Genomic DNA, 25,314 nt, shown 5'->3' with positions numbered 1-25,314 from the left:
ATAAGCTCAGTATCAAAATCACCCAGATAAAAAAGTAGTCAATCAGAATCCGGGGACGGCAAGTTGGGAGGCAGAGACAAGAGACTTCGCAGGGTCACCCACGAGGCCCTGACTGCATGGCCTCAACCAACCCTCAGCCCAACCACCCCCACCCTGAAGAGGCCCTACCCTAACTGACACTGGATATAATTCGAATACAAGAACTTCTCCTAAGGAGCAGCGTGGATTGTTCATTGTAAATTCCTCTTGATTAGTACTGAAAAACTTAAAGAATAAAAGGGCAAGAGGTTTCCAAAACTTGAGCTTTCCAGAGCCAGCAAGATGCTGCTTTGCCTGAGTTATCTCAGTAGCTACACACCCCAATCAGAGTCTGGCGATCAAGGACAGCTCTAACAGCCTGCTTCTATTCCCAGCTGTGTGACTGCACTGCTTTTGATAAGCTGTTCTATCTCTGGTTAACTCTTTGGAAAATTAATCTCATCTTATTCTGGATGTACGTTAAGTGGTCTCATCCTACCTATTTATAGCCCACCTAAAATTCCGCTGAGCTGATGGAAACCCAGAAAAAAGACAGAACTAACTGCAACACATAAAAAAGTGCTTAAAATTTGTACCACAGTGCCCTTATTTATTTCTCTGGCTTATTTATTAAGGGCAATTCATCTTAATTAGAAAAAAGGAGGATGTATACCTGTATAGTTAGAACATACACATCTATAATGCCGTGTTCTGGTCTATTAGTCAATATGATGGTACAAGAAACAAAATATGAGAAAGTGAATAAAGGAACAGAAACTGAGAATGTCCAAGACATCAAGAAAGTTCACAGAAAATCACAATGTCATCTTCACACCTTGAAAAGCTGTGGGGAAAAAGGCACATTGCTTAGACTCCAGAACCTTTTTACCTCACAAAAAATGACAATCAAATATTCCACACATTTCTCTGTGTACTTTAACTGCTTTGGAGTTCCGATAATACTTTCCAGAAATTTTTCCCAATGTAATTAATAAGAGAAACTGTAACTGTAATTAGCATCTCTAATCATAGCTAATTATTGCTGCAGTACTCTTATTCTTGGGGAGAACAAAAAGTATTATCATTGCCACCAATTACAGAGAATTTAAATTTACCATGAGGCACTATATATACATCACTGACAACTTGCCATTTTTCTGAAAAAATGCTCAAGTTGTGGGAATTTTGTAGTATTGGCATCTTAGATGAAAATAACGTACCTCGTTTACTCCTCACAACTACCCTACAAAGTTGACTCTCTTTATCCCATTTTACAGATGAAAAGTGTTCCTGCCTCCACCAAAATGATAGGCTGAATAACCAGAAAACCCTACCACTTCAAATGCATGCTGGACAAACTATAACAGACTTTATTTTATTTATTTATTTATTTAAAGATTTTTATTTATTTGTTTGAGAGAGAGACAGTGAGAGACAGCATGAGCGAGGAGAAGGTCAGAGGGAGACGCAGACTCCCCCTGGAGCTGGGAGCCGGATGCAGGACTCGATCCCGGGATCATGACCTGAGCGGAAGGCAGTCGCTTAACCAACTGAGCCACCCAGGCGCCCACAGACTTTATTTTAAATAAATAAACTGGATCTCTAGGAAGAAATCAAACCCCTAGATGCAAAAATCAAAGACGACAGAAAATCAAACTAAAAGTCAAAGTGTTAATCTTCTGAAGCATAAAAAAGAAATACCATGCTAGGGTGATAGGGGGTGGGGATGATGAGACTAAACAGGCAAGTAATGACAACGTTGATAAGATAAAGGCCAGGGCTTCCCCAGGCAGGCAGGACAGGGGAAAAAAGACTACAGACCTAAGACTAAGCAAGGGAGGACATCAGAACTAAGGCAATCACCAGCCATACACATATGGACAGCCAGGACTATCGACACGCTCACTGCAGAGAGGAGGGAAAGGATGAGCTAACAATACCTGCCAGCAAAGAAGGTAACAAGCTTCCATCTCAAGATAATTCGAGTTTGGAACTTAACTAACCACTCAATTAGGAACCCCATGACAATTTAACATAATAATTGGTCCTAAATTTATCAGGTCCTCTGGACTGCCTTAAAAAGCAAATTCTCACCCCAGGCCAATACGACTCCCAGGTAAAATTCCAGTGAAGGAAGTGCTGACATTCCAAAACTCAAATACACAGAAATCTTAATTACATTTTTATTCCCTGAAATCAAGAGAAAAAAAGAAAAATCCAAAACGTCCTAGAATTTTGCATGATCTTAGCAGAACAATACTATTCTCAGGCACAGATCATAAAATACCCAAAGTTGGAGGAATCATCACATTCACTGAATTCAACAGTTTTCTGATGTATCTTTGCCAAAGAACTTTTTCAGGAGCAGAAAGCCCAGAAAGAAGTCTATCAGGAAAAACTGTTCAAAGTGAGAAACTTGAAAGCAACAGATTCCTCTTGGACCTCCCCATTCATTCCTCTGTTCCCTCAGTCCCTCAGGTGCTCTGCAAGGAACAATTACAAAACCAATAATCAGGGCCAATCCCTTTTTCTGATAATTATAGGCCTCTTCTTATCAATTTCCTTCTCCCTAAAACTTCTTTACCACACAGCATGGTTTACTAAATCAAATGAAGGAAATAAACTGCCAAAGTTCTCGGGCCCATATTCTTTCCATTACACCAGACTGACCAAGTTCATGAGAATCTCTGCCATGAGGTCAATCAGACTTACTGGACATAAATTCCAAAGTGTCCGAGAGAGAGTGCCTATGGACTGTGACTCACCTAAATGTCCCCAAATTGGGCGCCTGGGTGGCTCAGTGGGTTAAGCTGCTGTCTTCAGCTCAGGTCATGATCTCAGGGTCCTGGGATCGAGTCCCGCAATGGGCTCTCTGCTCAGCAGGGAGCCTGCTTCCCTTGCTCTCTCCCTGCCTGCCTCTCTGTCTACTTGTGATCTATGTCTGTCAAATAAACAAATAGAATCTTTAAAAAAATAAATAAAAATAAAAAATAAAAAAATAAAATGTCCCCTGGGGCACCTGGGTGGCTCAGTGGGTTAAAGCCTCTGCCTTCGGCTCAGGTCATGATCCCGGCGTCCTGGGATCGAGCCCCTCATCGGGCTCTCTGCTCGGTGGGGAGCCTGCTTCCCCCTCTCTCTCTGCCTGCCTCTCTGCCTACTTGTGATCTCTATCTTCAAATAAATAAATAAAATCTTAAAATAAATAAATAAATAAATAAAAATAAAAATAAAGTGTCCCAAAATTCTACTACCCAATCCAAATACACAATCTCATTTGTAGAAATGGCTCTGACAATAAATTTTACCTTCCAAGTATTTACATGTATTCCAAAGTTATATATTAAAATGTATTAAGTTCCTCTGACAGTTTGAGAATAAATTCCAAAAAATGTAGTACACATCCCTGAAAATTAGTGTATCCTTCTCAATGTACCTCCTTTTGAGAAGTAGTAATTTCACCAAGTTTTCTGACCATTGCTTTAAAACGTCAGCACTGCTTTACATTTTTGTAGATATTTTAAGAAAAGATGAATTTCACAAAGTAGATATTGTTCAGTTCTCCAGCTAACTTCAATAACAGCCTTTCACTCTTCCCATCTTTGAGACAGTAACCATCATCCCAACAAAGTCATGTCAATAAATACATACTAAACACTTGCAGTGAGTAGGAAAGTAAAGCAAATCTTTGCAATTGATAAAATTTGGCTTCAATTCAAAGGACACTACAACATTTTGTTAGTCCTCAGGTTTACATAAAATGCACTGTTCTCAGATATGAGTTGAGCTGAAACAGAAGACCCAGCTAGCTCTTCAGGACTTTCCTTAAGAGCTGGAGGCAATGGGGCGCCTGGGTGGCTCAGTGGGTTAAGCCGCTGCCTTCGGCTCAGGTCATGATCTCGGGGTCCTGGGATCGAGTCCCACATCAGGCTCTCTGCTCAGCAGGGAGCCCGCTTCCCTCTCTCTCTCTCTCTGCCTGCCTCTCCATCTACTTGTGATTTCTCTCTGTCAAATAAATAAATAAAATCTTAAAAAAAAAAAAAAAAAAAGAGCTGGAGGCAATGGCAAACTAGTATAATAAATTTTCAAACAACATGTCTACCTTATATCTACATTTTCACTTTAACCAAGAAAACTGCTAGAACAAGCTAGCAATCTATTTTTCATGTTAAGTACTAAATACCACTTCTAATTTCTCAAAGAACTTTTACTATCCCATATCTTGTGATTCCCACAGTTACATCATAGTGTCAGTAGAGCAAGAAACACTTTCCCAGTAGTAGTACAGGTGAAAGTACCTTCCCCCAAGGTAAGAGGGCTAGGACATAGCTATTTAACTCCTAAGCCCAGGGTTCTTTCATAACACCTGGTTCCAGAAACTGATCTGAGGCAATTCCATATGTTACATTATTTCTATTTAAGAAATGAATGAGCTGGGGCACCTGGGTGGCTCAGTGGGTTAAAGCCTCTGCCTTCAGCTCAGGTCATGATCCCAGGGTCCTGGGATCGAGCCCCACATCGGGCTCTCTGCTCTGCAGGGAGCCTGCTTCCTCCTCTCTCTCTCTGCCTGCCGCTCTGCCTACTTGTGATCTCTGTCAAATAAATAAATAAAATCTTTAAAAAAAAAAAAAAAGAAATGAATGAGCTTTATTATGACAAAATCAACAGCTTTTAAACTTTCTCAAGACTTCTGATTCAAGTCAGATTAAAGAGACCTATACTTTATCTCTGATCACTAAAACTTAAAATGAAGCTTAAAAAATCATTACAGGAGGGGTGCCTGGGTGGCTCAGTGGGTTGTGCCACTGCCTTCGGCTCAGGTCATGATCTCAGGGTCCTGGGATCGAGTCCCGCATCAGGCTCTCTGCTCAGCGGGGAGCCTGCTTCCCTCTCTATCTCTCTCTGCCTGCCTCTCCATCTACTTGTGATCTCTCTCTGTCAAATAAATAAATAAAATCTTAAAAAAAAAATCATTACAGGAAATATACTGGGCTAAATACCCAGAATTGTCCAGCTGACAACTAAAAATGCTGATACAATACACAAAACTTCTTCTAACAAAAGAAAAAAAAAAGGAAAGAAAGAAAGAAAGAAATCTCTGAAAGATAACTTGCTGAAAAATAACAGCACAGAAACATCAATGACAGTACTGACAAAGAATATAGTCTTTACAAAAGCATTTTGGAAAATTCCACAAACAAATGTCTGCAGCATTCAAGTAACAACAGCAATCCTTGGACATGGGAGAGAATCTATCTACCAGAGTTATTAGCACATTAAAACACACAAACTGCTCTGTTTTTAATAAAAAAAATTACAGAGCATACAAAAAAGAAATAGGGAGGTATGGACCATTCAGAGGGGGAAAAAAAAATTGACAGAAACCATCCCAGAGGGGAAAAAAAGGAACAAAGAAAAATGAACACAGTATAAGGGACCAATGGAACAGCACCAAATTTACCAATATACATATTATGGGAGTCCCAAAAGAGAGAAAATAACATCAAATATCTGAAAAAAAATTATGGCTAAAACATGCCAATATTATGAAGAATGTGAATTTATACATCCAGGAAATTCAACAACCTCCAAGCTGGATAAAATCAGAGATCCACACCAAGACACTTTATATTTAAACTGTCAAAAAAACAAAGACAAAGGATCTAAAAAACAGGGAGAGGGATGTGACTTGTCATACACAAGGAACTCTAAATAACATTAACACCCAATTTCTATTCAGAAACCATGAAGGCCAAAAGGTAATGAAAAGATAAAGGCAAAGCGCTGAAAGAAAAAATAACTTGTCAATCAAAGTTTGAATCCTGCAAAACTGCCCTTCAAAAATGAAAGAGATGGGGTGCCTGGGTGGCTCAGTGGGCTAAAGCCTCTGCTTTCGGCCCAGGTCCTGGGATCAAGCCCCACGTTGGACTCTCTGCTTGGCAGGGGGCCTGCTTCCCCCTCTCTCTCTGCCTGCCTCTCTGCCTACTTGTGATCTCTGTCTGTAAAATAAATAAATAAAACCTTTAAAAAAGAGAGAGAGAGAGTGCAACTCTTGTCTTTGGGGTTGTGAGTTTGAGCCCCATGCTGGGTGTAGAGATTACTTAAAAATAAATCTTTAAGGGGCACCTACGTGGCTCAGTGGGTTAAGTGTCTGCCTTCAGCTCAGGTCATGATCTTGGGGTTGGGGGGGGTTTCCTGGGATTGAGCCCCACATCAGGCTCCCTGCTCGGAGTGGAACCTGTTTCTCCCTCTTCCTCTGCACTGCCCCAATCATGTGTGCACATGCTCTCTCTCCCTCTCAAATAAATAAAATCTTTAAAATAAAAGAAAATCTAAAAATTAAAGTAATATCTTTAAAAAAATAAGAAAGAGATGAAAAGATGCTCCACATCATTTGTAATCAGGGAAATGCAAATTAGAATGAGATACCATAATAGAATAGTCAAAATCCAGAACACTGACAACACCAAATTCTGGTAAGAAAAGGATTACTCAGTGCTAAAATAAAATGGGCTAGCAAGCAATTAAAAGACACAAAGTACCTTCAAGGGCATAATACTAAGTGAAAGTAGACAACCTAAAAAGACTACATACTACATATTCCAATTATATGACTCTCAAGAAAAGGCAAAACTATGGACAGTAAAAGGATCTATGGTTGTCAGAGGTTAGTGCAGGCTGAAGGAATGAATAGGAGGAGCAAAGAGGACTTTCAGGACAGTGAAACTATCCTATGTCATACTATAATGGTGGATATATGTCATTATACATTTGTCAAAACCTGTAGAATGGGGGCGCCTAGGTGGCGCAGTGGGTTAAGCCTCTGCCTTTGGCTCAGGTCATGATCTCAGGGTCCTGGGATTGAGTTCCACACCGGGCTGCTTGCTCAGCAGGGGGCCTGATTCCCCTCCCCTTTTGCCTGCCTCTCTTTCTACTTGTGATCTCTCTCTCTGTCAAATAAATAAAATTTCTTCAAAAATTCAAATTACCAAAGCTGACACAATAAAGAGAATCTGAACCCTGTATCTGTTGAGAAAATTGAACTAGCAAATTAAGGTCCATTTATACATAAAACAGATAACATATCATGATTAAGTAGGGTTTACCCTGGAATACCAGGTTGATGAACTGAAAAATGAGTGAATGAAGCTCATCATATCAACAGAATATGAGAAAAACCTCTTGATCATCTCAGAAGATGCAGAAAAAGCACACGATAAAATCCAACAGTCATGTGCATTAAAAGCTCTTAGCAAACTAGGCATACTAGGGAACTTCCACAATCTGAATTAAGATCACATATGAAAAACTTACAGCTATTATCATATTTCATAGTGCAAAACTTGTTTTCCATTAACAAGAATAAAGTTAGAATTCTTGTCTTAAACACCTCTTTTTTAGTGATCACTACACCTTATGTGGAGTTCACACTCACAACTCCCAAATCAAGAGCCACATGCTCTACCAACTGAGCCAGCCAGGAGCCCCCTGTCTTAACCATTTCTATACCATGTTGAGTTAGAGGCACTACCCAGTACAATGGGGCAAGAAAAAGAAATTAAAAGCTTAAAGATTGGGGAGGGGAACTTGTCATAAAGTTACAGTACTCAAAAACATGGTATTAACGAAAACATGTACATTTCAATCAATAGCAAAAACCACCCAGATACACACTCACACATCTGGTCAACTAATTTTCAGCTTAAGAGCTAAGAGAATTCAAAGAAGAAAAAATATCTTTACAACAAATGGTAGCTCTAAAACTACTGGATATGGGGCACCTGCATGGCTCACCAGGTTAAGTGTCTGCCTTCAGCTAGGGTCATGATTCTGGAGTCCAGGTTATCATGGACCAGGCCCCACATAGGGGCTGCTCAGCAGAGAGCCTACTTCTCCCCCTTTCTCTGCCTGCGCCTCTCTCTCTGTCAAATAAATAAAATCTTTACAAATAATAATAATTAAATAAAATAACTCAATATCCATACTGAAAAGAGAACATGAGCCCTTACTATACATAAAAATTAACCCAAAACACATAAAACCTAGAATTATAAAATTTCTAGTAGAAAGTACAGGAAACAGTCTATGACTCTGGGGTATGCAAAGGTTTCCCTGAACAAATAAAGCACAAATCACAGAAATCAATAGATTGGACTCCATCAAAATTCAAAACTTTTGTTCTTGGGAAGAGACTGATAAGAAAACAAAAAGTCAAATCCCAAACTGGGAGAAAATATTTGCAACAGATATATTATAAAGGACCTATATACAAAATACACAAAAGAATTTAATTTTTAAAAACCACACATACAACAAAACTGTGCAGAGAAGGATTAACACAGCAGGCCTAAGAGGACTATCCTCAGAAAGGCCTACTTGCCAACTGGCCCTTGGCTAACATCTGGAAATCTGCCCTTAAGAGTATTCCTAGTCAACCGATTCAAAAAGTGTGGTTCCCTGAGACTAGACTATCTGCACAAACAATGTGGTGGTTTATGATGAATACCTGCTTTCCTTTGGGGGAGTCTGGAAGTTTAAGTATGTACTAGAAAAAAGGTACCAGCCCCCAATAAAATCCTTGGGTGTGAGACTCTAACAGGCATCCCTGGGCAGAAATAGTGCCTATCTGCTACTACATCTTCAATGCTGGGGAAGAAGGCACTTTGTGTGATGCCTCACATAAGGGAGAGAGCGATCAGAAACCGGCAGTATAGATTCCTTCAGGCTACACCTGTGTCTTTTCCCCTTGTGACTAGGCTTCGCATCCTTACTTTACTGCTGTAACAAATCTTAGTTATAAGTACGTGGGGCCCCAAGCTGGCTCAGCTGGAAAAGTATGAGACTCTTGATCTCAGGGTTAGGAGTTCCAGCCCAGCTTGGGTGCAGAGATTACTCAAACAAATTTTTTAAAAATCTGAATGTGGGGTGGTCATGGGAACCAAACTAAAAAACAGTTTGAATAAGCAACTCACAAAGGAAGAAACACATTGTGTTTCTATGTCACACATTGCCACATTGACAAACGATCGATCAATAAGCACATGAAAAGATGTTTAATATCAGCAGTCATCACGAAAATGCATATTAAAAGTATGAGAGTTCACTACATACCTGGATATGTATATAGTGGATGGATAAAATGGATAAATGGATAAAATTTATCAAAATGGATAAAATTATGAAGACTAGTCATACCAACCGCTGACAAGAGTGCAAAGGAACTGGAACTCTCATACACTACACTGCTAGATGGTAGGTAAAATGATACAACCACTTCAGAAAACAGTTTGGCAGTTTCTTCTAAAGTTAAACGTTACCAACCCCATGACCCCAACGTTCCACTCCTGGGTTATTTACCTAGGAGAAATGAAAACACATCACAAAAAGACTTGTATATTAACAGTGACAGCGGCAGCAACCCAAATTCCCAACAAACAGTAAAAAGATAAATGAATTGTGGTTTATCCATACAATGGAATACTAATCAACAGTAAAAACGAAAAATACAGAGAACAACAAATGATGCACATCTCAAAGTCGGTTATAATGAGTCAAAGAAATAAGCAAAAAAGTATACTGTGTGACTCTATGTATATCAATTTCATGAAGCTGTAAATAAATCTGTAGCCTCAATGGTTGCCAGGGAACCGGGGCAGGAGATAGATTACAAAGAAACTTTTGGGGATGATGGAAATGTTCATTACCTTGAAATCTTGAACTCAAATTTTAAATACATACCACTTATAAGGCATCCTTCAGTCATGAGTAAAGTTAGAGGGAGAAGCATTACGGTAAAAGAAAGGGAAATGGGTGGGGGAGCGGGGGGGGGGGGGCCGGCATAAATAAATAAATAAATAACACATCACCCAAACAAATCAGGAATACAATGCGAGCAAACTAAGGTTTCTACTTGGGACTCGACATGGTATGGATGGGACTACAGGCCTGCCATTAACACTGGTCCTATAGTTTTCTGGGGCCCTAATCAACACCTGGCCCAACATGTCCTCTGCCTGGTATCCAGGTCCAGGCCCTAAAAGCCCATTACCCTGCAGTCCCTTGAGCTCTAACCAGTCATGCCAGATCATCTAGATCACTGCCCTTGCAGATGAATTACAAGGGCTAGAGTTTTTTGGACTTATCCTTTTATCAACAGTAATTTGCACTATCTATAGGTACGTGGCTTAATAGTTCATTAGGACTATCTCCCTCATTTTGGCTCAACTTGTCCTTTCATGGTTACAAATACTTCCTCCATGGCTCACAACAGATACTTAAAATTCCATTCCCACAAAATTCAAAGACAAGCAAAACTACACTGTTCTCTTTAGCAATTCATACAAACACGGTAATACATATACAGAAAAGCAAAATGAGGGGCGCCTGGGTGGCTCAGAGGGTTAAAGCCTCTGCCTTCGGCTTGGGTCATGATCCCAGGGTCCTGGGATCGAGCCCCACATCGGGCTCTCTGCTCAGTGGGGAGCCTGCTTCCTCCTCTCTCTCTGCCTGCCTTTCTGCCTACTTGTGATCTCTTCCTATCAAATAAATAAATAAAATCTTTAAAAAAAAAAAGAAAAAGAAAAGCAAAATGAAACTAAATCATTGCTCCAACAAAGTAAATGTTCCCATCATCTCACTTAAATGGCCACTTATATTGCACTTTCATCAGACAGAGGTCTAAGATACAAACCTAAAGGACTAACTTCCAATACATATAAAACACTTAGAATCTTCTTTCTTGTCCCATGTTCCCAAAGGTAGTCTCTCCACTCTGAAATTCATGGAATGGTAGGATGTTGGCAGGCTATACAGTTGCCAATGAAAGGATTAATTTTTTTTTTTTTTTAAGATTTTATTTATTTGTCAGAGAGCAGAAGCACCAAGAGTTGCAGGCAGAACAGGCACAGGGAGAAGTTGGCTCCCTGCTGAGCAAGGAGTCCAACGATAAGGACCCTGGGATCACCACCTGAGCCAAAGGCAGACGCTTAACTGACTGAACCACCCAGGCATCCAAAAGGATTAATTTTTTTTAGTGTAATGGTAAGTGGAAATTTTGAACATCTCATGAATGTACTTATAATCTTCCACTACTTCAGGCTCTGATTTGACCTTCTAGTAGTCTTCCAGATCTTAGAGCCTTGTTTTTAAACGTAGCTGCTTATGCTCTATTTTTTTAAAAGGCAGAACACAAATCGGACTCTACCCTATCATTACAATGATGTTATGCACTGAGCCTTGAAGAGATTACAGAAAAACAAGAATTTTTACTTGTGGTGGAGGTAAAACCACTTTTTTCTTCTGTTTCAATTCATGTTACATTTGCCTATACAGCATATTATTTTTTAAGTAGGCTCCATGTCCAATGTGGGGCTAGAACTTACCAACCCTGAGCCCAAGAGTCGCATGCTCTACTGATTGAGCCAATCAGGTGTCCCTGCCTACACAACATATTTTTAGTCTTAAAACCCTTAAATTTCTCCTAAATCCTAGCTTCTCAATTTAGCATTAGATAGAACATACCCTACACTGAGCCAGCTGTTTAATATCCGGTGTAACTTAGAAAGTCAGCATATAAAGTTCCACTCTGATTAAAAAAAAAAAAAAAGAAAGAAATCAGTCCAAATAGTGAACTCTTATACCAGTACTGTTTATTCAGAAAGAAAAAAAAAGTTTAAGGTTAAACAGCTGACATGTTTTACTAAAACATTCTTCCCTTCATTAACTATCTTTCTCATCCACTTTTGCTTGACACCATTACACATTACACCAATCCCTTTCATTTGGGAAAATGTTAAACACTATTTTAAGAGGAAGAAAAGTACATCTGGTCCCACTGGCACTAAGCCATGAATTATTTTTATTTATAACTTTTGCCTGAAAATATTCTTTCCTAATCTTTAAAATCCAGAAAAAAATAATGCTTTCATTTGCAAGAGTTTAATATCTCATAAATAAAGCCTCCTATACATACCATTTTTTAAGACCATTCATACAATCTTAATTAGAAATACCAATATAATGTGAATCACATAACAGAAAATACTTCATGTAATGTTATCTGTAGATTTTATCCTAAATATTAATGTTATACTTGATAAAGTACTATCCATATGTATTCTGTTACAGTGTTGGGTTTTTTTTTTTAAGATTTTATTTATTTATTTGACAGAGGGAGAGTGAGCATGGGCAGGGTGAGGGGCAGAGAGAGACAGAGGGAGAAGACTTTTTGCTGAGCAAGGAGCCTGATGTGTGGCTCAATCCAAGGACCCTGGGATCATGACCTGAGTCCTGAGTTGAAGGTGGATGCTTAACCGACTAAGCCACCCAGGCACCCCTGTTACGGTGTTTTAAATGATACCTTCAGCCAGTTCTTAATTAAATAATTCTAATCTGACTCATTCTACACAGGAATAAGAAAGTAAACTCATGTAATTAGAGGTAAAGGAACATGGAGCTTTCAAATGAGTCAGAAAAAAAATACAGAGGAAAAAGTGACAGCAAATGTAAAATGTTAACAATCAGGGACTCTGAATGAAGGGAAAATGAAAGTTCTTTGCATTATTCTTGCAAAATTTTTACTTTGAATTAATATGAAATTTAAAGTTACTCAAAAACCTCAGTCACACAGCTCAGAAAATGAAATTACATTCATCATCCAGCTGAATAATTCCCATTAGAACAAAATGAGTATGTACTTCCAATATCTAAAAATTTATTCATAAATTATATACAGGTACTTACTACATTGTTATTATACATATATAACAAATCACATATTCAAAAGTAGGTATTTTTTAAAAAATTTTTTTAAGTAGATCTTTTTTTTTAAGGATTTTATTTATTTATTTGACAGAGAGAGAGATCACAAGTAAGCAGAAAGGCAGGCAGAGAAAGGGGGAAGCAGGATTCTTGCTGAGCAGAGAGCTAGATTCGGGACTCAATCCCAGGACCCTGAGATCATGACCTGAGCTGAAGGCAGAGGCTTAACCCACTGAGCCACCCAGGTGCCCCATAAGTAGGTATTTTTAAAGGAGAAAGTTAAAAAGCAAATCCAAAGAGAAGGAATGATCTTGCTCCATAAGTGAATTTATCCCGTACCCAGTAACTCTCAGTAACTCTCTTCTGATTCAACCTGTACTCTAAACTCCAGCTTTCACTTCCCACAAGATTTCTAAACCTGAGGAACCAATCGGAGGAACTAACTCTAACAAAGTTAGACTAAACTGAGTACCCTTCCCCAGAAACCTGCTTTTACTCTGGCTTCCCCCTTCATGATAAAGGTGTCTAAATGCTCAAGGTAGCAAAGTCTTTCTCTTTCCAGCCCCTGTATTGCCCCCCTGCAAGAATATTACCAAGTTCTGCCCCCTTGAATTCTGAGTTCCTTTCCATCCTCTTTAAATCCACTGCTTCGGACGCCTGGGTGGCTCAGTGGGTTAAAGCCTCTGCCTTCAGCTCAGGTCATGATCCTAGGGTCCTGGGATCAAGCCCCGCAGCAGGCTCCCTGGTCAACAGGGAGCCTGCTTCCCCCTCTTTCTCTGCTTACCTCTCTGCCTACTTGTGATCTCTCTCTCTCTCTCTGTCAAATAAATAAATAAAATCTTTAAAGAAATAAAAATTTTTTAAAAATCCACCGCTTCTGGGGCACCTGGGGGGCTCCACTCGTTGAGTGTCTGCCTTTAGCTCAGATCATGGTCCCAAATCGAGCCCTCAATGAGGCTCCCTGCTCGGTGGGGAGTCTGCTTTTCCCTCTGCCTGCTGTTCTCCCTGCTTGTGTTCTCTTGCTCTTGCTCTCTTGCAAATAAAATCTTTAAAAATAAGCAAGTAAAGAAATCCAGTTTTCTCCACATGGTATCATCACAGTGGATTATTAGAGCAGTTTCTTCATGGAGAGTTTTCAAAGCCTCCAACCTCAACAGCTTCCAACCCATTCTTCACACTGAAGCCTGTGGGATTATTCTAAAACCCAAAATCAACTAACCCACCCACTACTCTCTCCCTTACTGTGGTTCCCCAACACTCAGGAGATAAAGACCACACATCTAGGACAGTAAACTTGGCCTATTACGACTGATTCTAGCCCATTTCTCTGCCTACTTGTCCTCAGCTCTCATCTTACTGAAGAGTCACAACTACCTTCGAGTACCACATTTTCTCAGGCCTTAATGCTTTTACACGTTGCTATCACTGCCTGGAAATCCCATCCTTCAGCATTTCCCTGAAGAACTCAGACTCAACTTTCAAGTCTCAAATCCAAATGCCCTTTTCCCCTGGAAGACATTTCCTGAGATCACCAGCAAACTCAAAGGTTCTATTCCTTCAGGCCACTACAGTGTGTGCCCCCCCCCCAGGACAAGCAATACACGTACTGCTCTTTAAATTCTCAGAATTTGATAAGCAACCAAACACTTAATACTAGCTGAGCTCCTATCAGTTGGGGGGTGGGGAGCACTTTTTAACAAACCTCAGGAATAACCAGATAATCTAAGAAAAAAATATAAAACCAGATCCATTGCTCACACTGAATACCAAGATAAATTCTAAATAGATGGGAATTAAGTATAAAAAATGAAGCCACATAAGTACTAGAACACCTCACTAAATTCCTTCCTCACCTACGAGTGAAGAAAGCTTCCCGATTCAAAAACCACAATTTTATGGGCGCCTGGCTGGCTCCCTCAGTGCAACGTGTGACTCTTGATCTCAGGGTGTAAGTTCCAGCCCCACTCTGGGAGTAGAGATTACAAAACAAAAACAGAAGAAAACGAAAAAATACAATCCTGTATCTGACTAAATAAAAATAAAATGTCTAGGTAGCAAAAATGCCATAAGCAAACTAAACACATTTACTGCAAGAGCAGTAAAAAATATACATTATCTTCAGGGCACCTGGGTGGCTCAGTCGTTAAGCATCAGCCTTCAGCACCAGCCTTCAGCTCAGGTCATGATTCCAATGTCCTGGGATTGAGCCCTGCCCATGGGCTCCCTTCTCAGCGGGAAGCCTGCTTCTCCCACTCCCCCTGCTTCTGTTCCCTCTCTCACAATCTCTCTCTGTCAAATAAATAAATAAAATCTTAAAAAAAAAAAAAAAAAACTAAGTAAGCTCTTGAATTAAAAAAAAAAAATACACACACACACACACACACAATCTCCTATTCTGAATCATACCTGAGAGAGCAATGAGTTGTCAAAAAATTTAGTGATGAAATAAGAACACCCAAGTCAGCGACTTCTAAGATTTAAAAAAAAGGTCTGCCTCTAAATTCAGTGGAGGCAGCAAACATTAGACTGGAAACTGCAAAAACCCAAATCAGAGAATTAAAAGACAAAAATTATGAAAAAGCTACAAGTTATTCTTAGAAATCTAATGTTTATACAGAGTTCAAAAATATAAATGAAGGAATATGGGATAGGAGAGAAGACAAAATTAATATTCCCTGAGCTAAAGAAATATAAATGAGTCTTTGGACTGTGACTTATAACTAGTTATATTTCTGAATTTCAAAGATCAGTATAAACAAGGGGAAATCAAGTTATCAGATTTTTCTCTACAAAATCAAATGTAAAGGAAAAAATAAAACCAGGGGCACCTGGCTGGCTCATCTGGTAAACACACAACTCGATCTCCAGGTCGTGAGTTCAAGCCCCACGCTGGGTGTAGAAATTACTAAAAATAAACAAACTTAAAAAGGAAAGGAACAAAACCTACATATTTCAAAAGGAAGAAAGGCATAACCCAGTATTTCTACACCAAACTATCCAAGTATCAACTGCAAGGACAACAGAATTATATTTTCACACAAACTCAGAAAATCTTACCAACAGAAGATAAAAATTCCACAAAAAAGTATCCTGGCCACAAGAACTGAACCAGGAGAAAGAATGGAGAAGACCTGGTAGAAAAGAGACTACAAGGAAACTACGACATAGTAAAATGTTCACAATTAAGTCTATAAATAGTTGTTGTGAAGTTTCATGCAAATTTTAAATGTCTCCTAAAAGTGACACTTCCTACACTGAAAAAGTAATAATAATCTATCATGAAAATTCCACTAAGGCTCTTTGTTTATTCTACAGGATAGCAGCAGTAAAGGAAAGAGCTGTAGGCTGCACTTGAGAGTACAGACACTGAAGATTCCCCAGTGTTATTCCAAGTTGATGTACTTACCGGGAGTTTGGTGAAGGCCGGATTCGTAACATGCTTCCCAAAGGCATCTTCCTGGAACTGAAGAAGCTGTACCACCAGCCCAGCCAGCGTTTTGTTGGTAGGAGCATCCGCATGAACATACTGCAAGATAAAGATGGGGACTCAAAACCTGGGACAGTCGTGTGGAAGAGAACGGTAGCTTACTTCCTATTACCTACTAAGCACTGGCCAGGTGACAGATTTGCAGAGGTCTGAACCTTGGTCTCTGCGTAAAAAAGAGCTTACAAAAATAAATACTGGGAGCAGTGGGAAGGGAAAGATAACTGATCTCTTTACTTAACAGGTCTGAAGGAAAGAAACCATACCCACGCAATGAACCCAAGTCATCTCGTGTACACCTGGACCTAAAGTTGATGGTGAGATCTTGAACCTCAAACTTGAGCCTGATACTATCATCAGATGAGACCTATTAGCAAAATATATTTTGTAAGCAGGAGAATAACCTGTGGCAGAGAGCAGACTGTACTGTTTTTAAAACGGGCCAACAAATTTCTTTGATACTCCTCTCATCAAGAAGTAGGGTGTATGCTCTTCCTTTGCTGAATCAAGACCATCCTTAATGATTAACTTGTAACCATCAGGATGCAGTGGGGAGATCAGGAGGGATGCTGTGGGACCTCTGAGGGTAAGTCAAAAGCTTCCAGGTAGTCCCTTGGGAAGAGTCACCTCTGGAATCCTGAACTACCACGAAGTCCAACTACCTGAAGGCCACCATACTTTGAGGAACCCCAGACAACAGGGAGAAGCCTCTTGGAGATACTATGGCCAGAAGCCCCAGCTGATGTCCCAGAAGACTGACAGTACAACCACCAGACACATGAGAAATGGTTCCAGATGATTCCGCCTCCAGCTGTCAAGTTATCCCCAATCATCAAATCTTCCCAGTTGAAACCCTAGACACAGTTCTAAGAGACAACTGTCCCCATTGTACCCTTCCAAATTCCTGACACACAGAAACTCGGAGCATAACAAAATGGTTGTTTTATGCCAAGAAGTTCTGAATATAATAAAATGGTTGTTTTAATGTGCACTTAAAAATGGTTAGGACAGTAAATTCTGTTACTTTTTTTACTACAATAAAAAAAAAAGTTAGGGGCATCCGGATACCTCAGTCAGTTAAGTATCTGCATTCAGCTCAGGTCATTGATCCCAGAGCCCTGGAACTGAGCCCAACACCAGGCTCCCTGCTCCACGAGGAGCCTGCTTCTCCCTCACCTCCTCGCTGTGCTCTCTCTCATTATTTGTCACTATCTCTGTTGCTATCTCTCAAATAAATAATCCTAAAAAAATTTTTTTTAAACAAATATATTTGAAAAGTTATCCACACTAATGTCGACAATGTCCAAAGGCCAAACCAGTGGCAGAGAACAAGCTAGTTCTACAGCAAGGTAACATGACACAGAAAGCATAAACTAGCAACTTAAACTAAATATCAAAGTTTAATTATGAAACGTTTAGCATCACTTTGGAAAGCCAACGCAGTCAATAAATTTTTTTTAAGCCTCCAATAAGCAGGAAGAACATCTAAAGACCTCCTTGAAATTCAAAAGATAACAGAAGATAGCAAAATGAATTTTTCTTCCTGGGACAAACCTCATTCCCCTTATCATCCAACATGATTAATGTGGTAGAGGTTTCTAATACAAAAAATAATTTTTAAGTGATTTATACATGGCAAAACAGTTACCAGCTGCACATTCTACTCTTACTAGACTGAATGACTCTCAATCTGTACTACTGCCAAGCAAAGATAAAGCATGATATAAAAAGGCAATTCTTCTTAAAGCTTAGTATCCTCCCAAATTTTACTTATTCAGGTGCATTAGCTTTCCACTCTCAATGAAACAGCCAGCACGCAGTTCACTTTGCTAAAGACTGATATTTTGTTGGAATGCTTTATATTACAAGACCAAATGCTGGTAAAATCCAGCCCACTGCCTGTTTCTCTGTGGACCAAAAGCTAAGAGCAGTTTTTAGATTTTTAAATGACTAGAAGGAAATCTTGTTTTATTTTGTTTTTTTAAAGATTTATTCCAGAGAGAGGGAGAGAGCATGGGCAGAAGAGGCATAAGGAGAGACAGAATCTCAAGCAGACATTGAGCTGAACAGGAAGCCCAACACAGGGCCGGATCTCACCACCCTGGGAATATGACCTGAGCTGAAACCAAGAGTCAGGCACTTAACCAACTGCAATACCCAGGCACCCCTGGAAAGAAATTTTAAGTAATATTTTGGGGCACCTGGGTGGCTCAGTCGATTGAGGATCTGCCTTTGGCTCAGGTTGTGATCTTGAGGTCCTCAGATCAAGCCCATGTTGAGCTCTCTGCTCAGAGGGAGTCCGCTTCTCCCTCTCCCCCCGACTTGTCTCCGTCTCTCTAATAAGCAAAAAATTCTTAAGAAAAAAAAAAGTAATATTTCATGACAAATATTACATGAAATTCAAATTTCAGTGTCCATAAATGAAGTTTTATCAAAACACAGCACATTCACTACACATTGTCTACGGCTGCTTCCATGTAACAGCAGTCCAGCAGTTAGAATTGAGATGGCCTGACCTAAAAAGCCCAAAATGTTTACTCTCCTACCCTTTATAGAATAAATCTGCCTATTCCTCTTCTAGACATTCCTTTTTCATCCTTATAAAGTTTTCTTTTATATTATGGGTGTTCCATGAAAACACGTTTTCATAAGGTCACAAAGTTAAACTTTACCTATGCCACACCACCAGTCAAAAAATGGAAAAAAAACTTCATACAACTAAGCATGTAAGATATCAATTCTGTTGGCCTAAAATAATGTTTTCCAAACTTTAGACCCATTCGGAGTTTCAAATTCCATAGGTCAGGCCCAAGAATTTGTATTTCTTAGAAGTTCTCGGTGACACAACTGGCGTGGGAACCCACTTCAAGAACTACTAAACTGGGGCACCTGGGGGGCTCAGTCGGTTAAGCATCTGCCTTTGGCTCAGGTCATGATCCCGGAGTCCTGGGATCAAGCCCCACATAAGGCTCCCTCGTAGCAGGGAATCTGCTTCTCCTCCACCCCTCAGCCTGCTTGTGCTCTCTCTCACATTCTCTCTTTCAAATAAACAAAAATATTAAAAAAAAAAAAAAAAAAAAAGAAGAAGAAGAAGCCGCACTAAACTTTTTTTTAAAAAAGTCTGTTTCAGGTATTACTATACATCTTAAAGAATATACTTTAATATAATTTAAAACTTATAGGGGAGCCTGGGTGGCTCAATCAGTTAAGCTTCTTAGGCTCAGGTCATGATCTCAGGGTCCTGGCATCCAACCCCGAGGCAGTATGCTTCTCCCTCTCCCTCTGCCCTCCCCTTGACTCCATGTTCTCTCTCTCTCAAATAAATAAATCTTTTTTTAAATTTAAAAATAGAAGTTAAAAACCAGTTAAAAACGATTTTTAAATGTTGAAAACTACTTAAAACTCCCCTTTCCTGTAATATACTGCCTACTGCCAATTCCCACAAAAACTATCAAATTTACTTTTTAAGGACTACACACTCTAAAGTGACAACTCAGTATCTGTTTTTTTCCAACTTACTCAACATAGTAAATCTTTAATAAGTAATACTCAATTAGTAAATAATTCATAGCACCCACATAATAGACTCTTTAATAAACTCTTCAAACGTATCCTACAGAACTGACAAAATATGGAGTCTATATCTGCAAGGTTAACTTTATTTTTATAAGAATAGGTTTCTCAAAGGGGTTATAATGTACTGCAATTTTCTGTACAAGTGACATGAAAAATTAGTCTAACTTTTTATTTTTCAGATACCTGTAGATAACTGAACAATGCCAAATCCTAAAACTGAAAAATATACCATTGTGGAGGAAGGCTGTTCAGCAAAAACCAAATCAACCCTTTAGGAAAAACTAAGTTTAGCAACTGCTATACACATAGTTTCATACATATTCTAGATTTCACTACTATGCAAGTTTAATCTGATGTATTATCATTCAGAATACAAAAACATGTAAAAGTTTTCATGTAGACAACTTTATAGTTTCAAAATAAAGATGGCCAGGTTCAAAGTTCAATCAAAATTATTGCCTTAGCTATTTTTAAATCCAATTTTTTTTAGATTTTATTTTTATTTTATTCATGAGACACACAGAGAGAAAGGCAGAGGGAGAAGCAGACTACCTCGGGGCTGGATGCCAGGACCATGGATTCATGACTTGAGCGGAAGGTAGACAGACACTTAACCAACTGAGCCACCCAGGTGCCGCCAATTTTTTAGCTATAAAATATTCAACCCTGGTTAGATACTTTCTCCAAATCACCCACAAAAGTTACCAAACATGAAAAGGTGACATTCTTAATTCATAAATGAACCGTCACATTAATATATTAAACCATACCTCACAACCACTCAAAAGGCAGCCAATGTATGACCAGAAGGTCTTTAAATCAACTTTTTTTTTTTTTAAGATTTTATTTATTTGACGGAGAGAGAGATAGAGAGGGAACACAAGCAGGGAGAGTGGAAGAGGGAGAAGCAGGCTCCCCGCCAGGCAGGGGGCCTGATGCAGGGCTTGATCCCAGGACTCTGGGATCATGACCTGAGCCGAAGGCTGCTGCTAAAACAACTGATCCACCCAGGTGCCTCTTAAATCAACTTTTAAACATCTCAAAATATTAACATTCTATTTAACCAATACGAATAAAGCAAGCTGATCATGGGATATACACAAAAGTATCATTACCATCTCAAATTTAACATAATCCCATCTTCAACAACTATAGCATTTGATTCAGTCTTAGGGAAGTCAATCTTACTCTCAATTTGCATACGGAAAATTAAAACAGAAATCAAGTTATCTGCTCAAGGACATCAGCAATTAGCAGCCAACAGTATGGAACACACAAGTTCCAAAGTGTAATGCTCATTCACTATCCTATAGGAACATAATAGAGCTCATTTCCAATGGCTTCAAAAAACATTACCTAAAACATAAAGATTCCTGACAGCTTTCAAAATACTGAAATCTGATTAACAAAAAAATTAATAACTATAAATTATTTCAGTCATAAACATGTTATCTTTTGATCAAAAAAAAGTTCAACAGCATGTTTTACTTAAGACAACCAAAAATTTTTAGTCTCAAGTATTTTAAGAAAGGTAGAAAGATTTTTAAGAAGAAAAGAAAGGTAGGAAGATAAGCTTAGAAAGTTTTATCAATATATCTGCTTCACGCTATCTATGGCATGAATGAAATAGCAAGTTTAACAACTTGTCCCTAAACAAACCTACTGCAGTAAATGCCCCATAAAACAAACAAAAAAACCTGTCTTTAACTGTTAAATACTTTATGTAAAGTGTACTGAAATGCATTCCTTTGGAAATCAAGTCTACTTTAGTAACCACCCTTAGATTGAAATCATCCTGACATCTTAAATCTTATTTCGAGAATAAACCAAACCAGGAAGAAATTTACCTGGGAACTTAACGGTTTACAGATATCCTTCACCTCCAAAGTATCTGAGTTGAAACCATGTAAGACCAGTAAGCCTTTATCGTTTGAAAACCACTCAGAAACCACTGATAGAAATACAGCTTTCATCTTCACCAAAGTTAGAATGAAAGACATGTAGCCAATAATACAAAGACCGCTCAGGCAGGAGATGAACAAGCTTCTGCCCTGCGGCTGGAATTAAAATGCAGCCTCAAGCCAACAGCCCTCTGCTTCTACTCACCTACTTTTTCCCCTCTCCAGGAGTCACCTCCTCTGAACTTCTTTGGCCTAGTTGAAGCTCATCCTAATCAAAAAGAACTCCCTCTTCCTTCTGTGTTCCTGAGCCAGATTTAGCAACAAAGCTTAAATGACGAGGTTCCTAATCTGTTCATTCACTGAACAAACATGTACTGAGCACCTACTAAGGACACAGAGAAAATAAAAATACAAGGAGGTTCTCTTTTAACTTGAAACCACATGAGTTTTACAAGTGTCTATGTCTATTTTTACCAATACATTTTCCATTACCTTCCACTACATTCCTTGATGAGAGGGATTATGTGTAGCAAAAAGAACCAGGGCTCTGGAGCCAGGCAGACCTTCACTGAATTCCAAATCTGCCACTCCTAATTGTAATCTTAGAACTCTAAGTCACTCACATCTGGAGTCTCAGGTTCCACTCATGTGTAAAATGAAATAAATATGTATTAACCACGACGGCTGTAAGGATTTGAGTAATGGTTTAAGTGCCCAGTTACAGTTAGATGCCCAGTTGTCCATGGAATGCACGAATAAACCCATTAATAAAAATGGGACTATCTTGGGGCACCTGGGTGGCTCAGTGGGTTAAGCCGCTGCCTTCGGCTCGGGTCATGATCTCGGGGTCCCGGGATTGAGTCCCACATCTGAGTCCCGCATCGGGCTCTCTGCTCAGCAGGGAGCCTGCTTCCTCCTCTCTCTCTCTCTCTGCCTGCCTCTCTACCTGCTTGTGATCTCTGTCTGTCAAATAAATAAATAAAATCTTAAAAAAAAAAAAAAACCATCAATGTGTACACTGAGTGGAAATATATTGTGTCCTGGATAGTACTTTCACCACTAAAACACCACTCTCTAAGTCTAACAGGTTTCTGGCTGTCAGGCATAAGGAATATACAATTCTCAATTTCAGGAGTCCCAAGAAATACCCTCTGGCCTTATGAAACCCTGATATCTAACTTTTACTTTACCTTTAAGACCTGAAGAATACTGAGCCACCAGCTGCCCAATGGCCTCAACACTCTGGGACACATTCCTCAGTCTGCCCCAGAACCACTTTTTCACCCACCAAGCAAACCCATTCCAACAAAACTGGGCCCAAACAGATGCACACAGAGTTTGGAGAGGCAGAAATTACTATTATTTCTCCTTCTCCTTCCTCTTCCTTGATATCCAAAGGAATATTTCTCATTTCTGCTAAAACTACATTGATAAACTAATGTTATATGTCAATTATACCTCAATAAAGAAATCAAGACTGAGAGAGGAGGAAGGCTACATTAAGGTACACTGAATTTAAAACCCAAAGTATTGGCTTAAGGGCACATGATAAAAATAATACTTTCATAATATAAGTATTCAATTCCCTTAATTCAATTCCCTTAGCCAATTCTAGAAGCTCTGCTCCCTACAAAAAAAAAAAAAAAAAAAAAAAAAAGTGACCAATTTATCACTGTATAAGGGAGAGCAATATTCTTGTCTACTTAAATGCAGATGAGAAAAACTGGCAATCCCAAATGTGAATGCAAAATTTCAGGGCGAAAAAAAATTTAGCATATAAAAATATACATCGTCTCTCACTTCCTAAAACTTCAGGAAGAAAGTCACTTCTGAAAGCACTACAGTGTAACGTCAAAGGAACCCAAGATCCTATCCCTATCAACCTCCAAAACCTGACCAGACTCCATTGCGCTGCAGAACTCAAATGACCAGGTTTCTAGACTACCTCCTCTTTTCATTCACTGAACAAATATTTACTAAGCAACTACTGAGGGAGCGGCTATGAGTACCAACCATGTTGGGGGTAGGGGCCAATGCAGTGAAGAGGCCTGACAAGGTCCTTGCCCCAGTGTTATGGTTCTCAATGGGGGGGGGGGGGGGGAAGTATGGCAATAGAAAGGTATGTTCGGAAATCTGGGGCAGAAGAGGTATTTGGGGCAGTCTGCTTCATTACACCTTCCAAGGGAGTCATTCCCATGTATCTACAAGGGGAGTTAAAAAACACTCGTTATAAATAAAAAGTTAAGTCACAACTTTCAATACCACTGATTCAGCGGAACTTAAGCTCCCCAAAGTAGGAGAAACAGCTAGATGAAAATAATCTCACAAAATGGTACGAGACAAATAAAGGTGATACGAAGTGCGGCAGTCAAGTATAAATGGGGTTCTCAGGGAAGGCCTCCCTGAGAAACACAGTAAATACAAGTACGTTAACTCCTGTACTCACACTGCAGGCAACTACAAGTACAATAAACACTGTCATTTTTTTTTTAAAACATCAGTGCTCATCAATACAAGCACCCATTATATTGGCCTGCTGTTACTAACTTCCGAGTCCAATGTCTAGTCATTCTTTACCAAACCAACAACAGGCAGCAGAACCTGAGCTACCTCACTTGACTTGAAACAAAACGTGAAGCTGCCCTCACAACCCTGGCTCGGACAGTTTGTAAGAATCATTGTTCGCACACCCAGTGCCGCTAACAAAAGAGATTCACGCCCTCCGGGTTGCAGAGCTCGAGATGCTCCTGCACGCCGGGGCGAGCTGGGGCTCTGGCCCGCGCGGTGCGGGGACTCCCAGAGGCCTGGCCCCGGGGGCCCGATGCAGCCCCCGGCGCGCGGGCGCCGAGAGCGGACGGCGGGGGCGTGGCGGGCCCGGCGCCTGCCTTTGTTGTCCCTCGTGGCGCGCGGGGGGGGGGGAGGGGCGGCCCGAGGCCCGCGAGGCCAGTAGCTGCGCCCGGCTCCCGTCGCGTGGCCTCCCCGGCCCCCACGGGCGCGCGAACCCACCTTCTTGTAGTGCTTGCCCAGCCAGACCCGCACCGAATCCAGCTGGGACACCGTCTCCGGGCTCTCCCAAAACTTGCTGGCCGGGCCACCGTCCTTCCGCCGATAAACGGCCAGGCCCGTGGCCGCCGCCGCGCCTCCTGCGCCCGCGGCACCCGCCGCAGCCCCCAGCCCGCCGCCGCCCGCCGCCGCGGCCATAATCGCCGTCCGTCGTCCCCACCGCCCGGCCCGCCCCGGCCCTCGCGGCGATCCCCGTTCGCACCCGCGCGCGCGCGCGCGTAGCCGCCGCCACAGCCTCCCGGCCCCGCCCAGCCAACCCCCTTCCGGCGCGGAGGGCCAGCTCCGCCCCTTCTCGGGACCCGGTCCTTAACCGAAGAGGGCACGCGCGCACGCATGCGCAGCACCGGCGCCAGGCGGGCCAGGAACGAACGCTTGCTCCCTCCTCTTCCGCCCGCCGAGGCACGCTGCGCACCTTTTTCGCTGCTCACCCTGGACGTGCGGGCTGTCCTATAGCCAAGTTCCTGCATCCCGTGAACTACTGCACAGAGGTTCTGTGTCATCCCCTGGCAGCGCCGG

At 40.6% G+C, this 25,314-nt stretch overlaps 1 protein-coding gene across 3 annotated transcripts in view; it reads right to left on the bottom strand.

The window, feature by feature from the left end:
- Nucleotides 1-25,014, bottom strand: part of SMARCC1 (SWI/SNF related, matrix associated, actin dependent regulator of chromatin subfamily c member 1) — a 171,960-nt gene extending 146,946 nt beyond the window's left edge. For all 3 annotated transcript variants that reach the window (XM_045080557.1, XM_045080560.1, XM_045080565.1), the window contains exons 1-2: nucleotides 24,742-25,014; nucleotides 16,181-16,300 (exon numbers count right to left, since the gene is read on the bottom strand). In XM_045080557.1, coding sequence (XP_044936492.1) covers nucleotides 16,181-16,300; nucleotides 24,742-24,936 — 315 coding nt within the window. In that variant the 5' untranslated portion in view covers nucleotides 24,937-25,014. The remainder of the gene's footprint in view (nucleotides 1-16,180; nucleotides 16,301-24,741) is intronic.
- Between the last annotated feature and the right edge of the window lie 300 nt (nucleotides 25,015-25,314).

This window comes from Mustela putorius, unplaced genomic scaffold, assembly GCF_011764305.1.
Source record: "Mustela putorius furo isolate JIRA1106 unplaced genomic scaffold, ASM1176430v1.1 tig00000095_pilon_pilon_pilon, whole genome shotgun sequence".
NCBI classification, from domain to species: domain Eukaryota; kingdom Metazoa; phylum Chordata; class Mammalia; order Carnivora; family Mustelidae; genus Mustela; species Mustela putorius.
Note: the sequence above shows the minus strand (reverse complement) of the source record. Positions and strands in the feature narration are given on the sequence as shown.